Source organism: Micropterus dolomieu, linkage group LG12 (genome assembly GCF_021292245.1).
Source record: "Micropterus dolomieu isolate WLL.071019.BEF.003 ecotype Adirondacks linkage group LG12, ASM2129224v1, whole genome shotgun sequence".
Classification (NCBI taxonomy): domain Eukaryota; kingdom Metazoa; phylum Chordata; class Actinopteri; order Centrarchiformes; family Centrarchidae; genus Micropterus; species Micropterus dolomieu.
The window spans coordinates 5,437,765-5,441,800 of record NC_060161.1 but is presented as its reverse complement, the minus strand read 5'-3'; the positions used below and the strand labels follow the sequence as shown (position 1 = coordinate 5,441,800).

Sequence of the window (4,036 nt, the reverse complement as noted above, 5' to 3'; positions counted from 1 at the left end):
GTTTATCATAAAATTGGACTTCCAACACTTCAAGCTACACTTTATTTCATTATTTCAAAAAAATTAGGCACTTTACATAGTTTAAAATATATTATTAGAATAGTTAGTATTTATTATCCCTCCGGTTTGATATGAAACTGAATATTGTTGAAATATTGTCAGTTGTTGACTAAAAACATACAGTATATGTTGATACAACTATACGTTATGGGCCGCCCTGAATGAAGTTAGTTGTTATGATGTTCCGGACCTTTGCTTCGGGAAATTTTCTCTAACTGGACATTTTTGAATTCTAATTGAATACCCCTGCTCTACAGTATTTAAAGGGGTGAGGCTTTCTGTGGATAGGGCATTGGCTACCAACATCTGGCCTAGGGCTGGGAGTCTCTGTGGTGTCAGAGTCAGAAGTAGAAGAGACCTCTGAGCAGCGTCCATCTGAGGTTTTTCTAATAATAGATGGTTTTCTTTCTGAACGAAGGCTGTGCAGGCACGTGCATCGAACAATTTATCCCGTGCTTTAGCTAAGCTAGAAGGCGACTCTTTTGTGCTTAAGCCAGAGACACCAGCTACTGACCTGGTAACAAAAAAATCATCTGCTGGTGCAGCAATCTGCTGTTAAGTAATAAATTGTTGTCCATCTTGTGGCTTGAACAACTGGAAAGGCTAATGGAGAGTCCTGTCATGAAGTTGGCTGATGCGTTGAACCTGCTGTGATGCAGCATTCTGGCACGTAGCGTGTATTGAGGCACACATCACCACATAGCTAAAGACTGTTGATTAACTTGACGGAAAGTAGCACTAGATGGCTTCATGTGACAAAGGAGCTTAAAGTTGGTTATCAAAGTGCACTTGTACGTCCATTTATTGAAGACACAGCACACAATGTGGACAAGTTGTTGAAGTGTGAAACTGTAAATAATGCAAAAGTGACTATGAAATATGATCAAAGTGGTGGGGCATCGAGTACAGGAGACAGGCAGGATGTCCTAAACCAAAGAGCATTAACATTAAACATTAATTACTGAAACAGCTGGACGATGTTCTGTGGCTGCAGTAACGACCTCACATCAGCACATACAGATATTTGTTCTTCTTTTTTTATTTGATTAAATAAAAGTTAAACGTTAACAAATGTAGTGGAATGATGATAGAAAGTGAAAGACAGCAGTTTGTGATTTGATATGATTGTGGGTAAATTATAGGTACACTGTGTTTGTGTGAACTTCACCTCACAGCTTTAGTGATGTTACTGAACAATGTTAGGTAGATATTAAAAACCTGCTCCCTTTAATAACCTGATCTCTCAAACAACAGGTTTCACTCTGAAGAATGGAAGGGCTCAACATTAACAGCAGCTCACAGAACCAAAGCTACGATTACAACGACACCACCTTAATCTGCCAGAATTACTGCAGCATCACCTCCAACTACAAAGAGTGCAACAAACTTGATATACTATATGTGGTGACATGCATAATCATTGCCATCGGCCTTCCTCTGACCATGGTGGCCATCTATTCTCTTTATTCTATGGTATGTACATTCTGACATTCTGAGAGTTATGGGTCCAAGGCCGAATACGGCTGGGAACCTGCGAATGCAAGGCATTGCGGTTCCCAGTACCAGCGGAGCTGGGAACCCTATTGTAATCGCTCAGATTTTTATTACTTTCATTCTTCCGTGAATTTTTGCCTAATTCCACTACTGCAGCCCAGACGGTAAGGGCTAGGGACGCAAAACTCACAGGGTAGGTTCAGGCCCATGAGACAACGGCATGCGGAAAAAATTGCCGACTTCAACCACTAGGGGGCGCTACAAGCAAGGTCTGTGCCAAAGTTTGGCACATTCAAATCGCTTTAACTCCCGCATAGAGTGGCGGATATCAAAAACCTTATATCCACGCGTTCGGGGGATCGAGCTGAATCTCGTGGTAAATGCCACGCCCATTTCTGACTAGACTTTTTTTTTTTTACTACATGGCGAAAACTGAAAACCCTATTTTAATTAATTCCTCCGAAGCCGCAAGTCCAATCGACACCAAACTTGGCACGGACCATCTCTGGACCGAGCCGAAGAAAGTTTGTAGAGGGAATTTTTTCAATTACAAGCTCGCGAAAACACTAAAAACAGCAAGTGTTACATATCTTCGCTTTGGAATGGCAGATCAACACAAAACTTGAGGACCTTGTGTGCATTCCCCCCCTGAGGGGCTGTGCAAAATTTGGTACAGTTAGCCCCTAGTTGGCACTATTCGAAAAAATCCCATAGACTTCCATGCATTTTACATCTGCACAACCACAACTCCGATTGATACCAAATTTGGGGCAATTGTTCCCTATGGGGCCCTGATGACACCTGAAAATTTTGTTGCAATTCTGCCAACAGGTGGGGCTAACAACACAGTTGAAATCTCTCACCAAATCCCATTAATTTCTATGGCATTTTCAAAGGCACGATGTTTTGCCTCTGTTTGGAGTGGCCCATCAACACCAAATGTGGGGACCTTATGCGGTACGATGGCGAGGCGCCCAGGCCGACTCACGCACCCTCCGCGGGGCCTGAACTGCTTGCAGTTCTAGTTTATTTCCTGTCTGTGTGGTGTGTCTGTCCTACAGTCTGTCTGTCTGTAAAGGATCTGGATCTGGTTTGGGGACTAGGTGACAGGGGGCTGGGACAAAGGCTTGGAATGATCTATAAACTGACAGGAATAATTGACTCCAGAATTCCAAATGTCCATGAAGCTGATTGGACCCTAAACACATGCAGTTTCCATGTGTGGCTCCATTCCAGCCTTCTCTTAAACTGTTGAACTTAATGACTCTATCAAGTTCTTTGCCTCCAGTTCTTATTTGTACGATCCTCCCTGAAATGCTGATTCAAGGAGGAGAGAGGCTCACCTTGCAAACACAAACATGAGCCTCAAACTGCGACTCCAGTCTGGTGCGTCTGTCTAATAAATCCAGCTCATGTGTTTGAGCCAGAACGCTTCATATCTGTGGCTGAAAAACTGCTGCAGAAGCTGCAGGAAATCTGGCCCTTAGTCTTGTTCCTGCACTGATTGGCCAGTGGGTCATATCTGAGATTTCTGTTGGATGAAAAAGTCAGAAATGGCTCTGACTGCAGCTGCTGGGCAGAGCAAGATGTCAGATTTGGGAGGAGGTGGACTTCACAACATGTTTCCAACTGCTTGTTGACTTTTACCAATGTTTTCCTGCAGGTGAGAAGAGATCAAGTTGCTCCCATCTACGTCATCAACCTTCTCATTACTGACATCCTTCAGTTCTGCTATATGATCGTTGAGGTGGTACCAAATGTTTATGGAACGATATCTATCTACGAGATCTTCTATTGCATTTACCTCTCTGCTCTGTTGGCCAGTGTTTACTTCATGGTCTGCATCTCCCTGGAAAGGTATCTATCTGTCTATCCAGTATGTGTGGAGCTCCTTCTGTGTCTGAACATTATATTAGTTTATAACTCTGAAGCTCCTCAAAGACTTTGTGTCCATCTTGTATTACAGGTATTTGGTCATCGCCCACCCGCTGTGGTACCGCTTCAGACGAACCATCAAGACCTCTGTGGTGGTCTGTGTCCTGGTCTGGGTCCTTACTCCTCTCTTTTTGTTCATTTCTTGGTTTTATGGTGAGCATCCAGACTCACTCGCCGTCGTCCTCCTCCTTCCCTTCCCACTGTTAATATTCTCCCTGGTTGGGACCCTCAAAGCCCTGTCTGCTTCCATCTCGGTCCCCTCTGATGAAAAACGACGAATTGTGGGAATTTTGGTTCTGGTGCTGCTTATTTACAGTCTGCTGTTCCTGCCTTACATCATTTTGATCCTAAAAGTAAAGTATCACCCGCCCCTTAACCGTCTGTCTCTCATCTTCATCAGGTTCAGTCCTCTTGCAGACTTGTTCCTGTATGTGTTCATGAGGAAAGGGTTCATAGACAAGCTTTTGGCCTCTGTGTGTTGCTGCAGAATGGACAGCAATGATATCAGCAGGCCATCAGTATGAATGATGACAACATTTCCACAGTC

At 43.7% G+C, this 4,036-nt stretch overlaps 1 protein-coding gene across 1 annotated transcript in view; it reads left to right on the top strand.

Annotated features, from left to right (window-relative positions):
• The window catches only part of LOC123980716 (G-protein coupled receptor 4-like), a 5,379-nt gene extending 1,366 nt beyond the window's left edge, over window positions 1–4,013 (top strand). Inside the window, exons 2-3 of the mRNA XM_046065232.1 lie at window positions 3,218–3,411; window positions 3,521–4,013. Coding sequence (XP_045921188.1) covers window positions 3,218–3,411; window positions 3,521–4,013 — 687 coding nt within the window. The remainder of the gene's footprint in view (window positions 1–3,217; window positions 3,412–3,520) is intronic.
• Window positions 4,014–4,036: the final 23 nt, after the last annotated feature.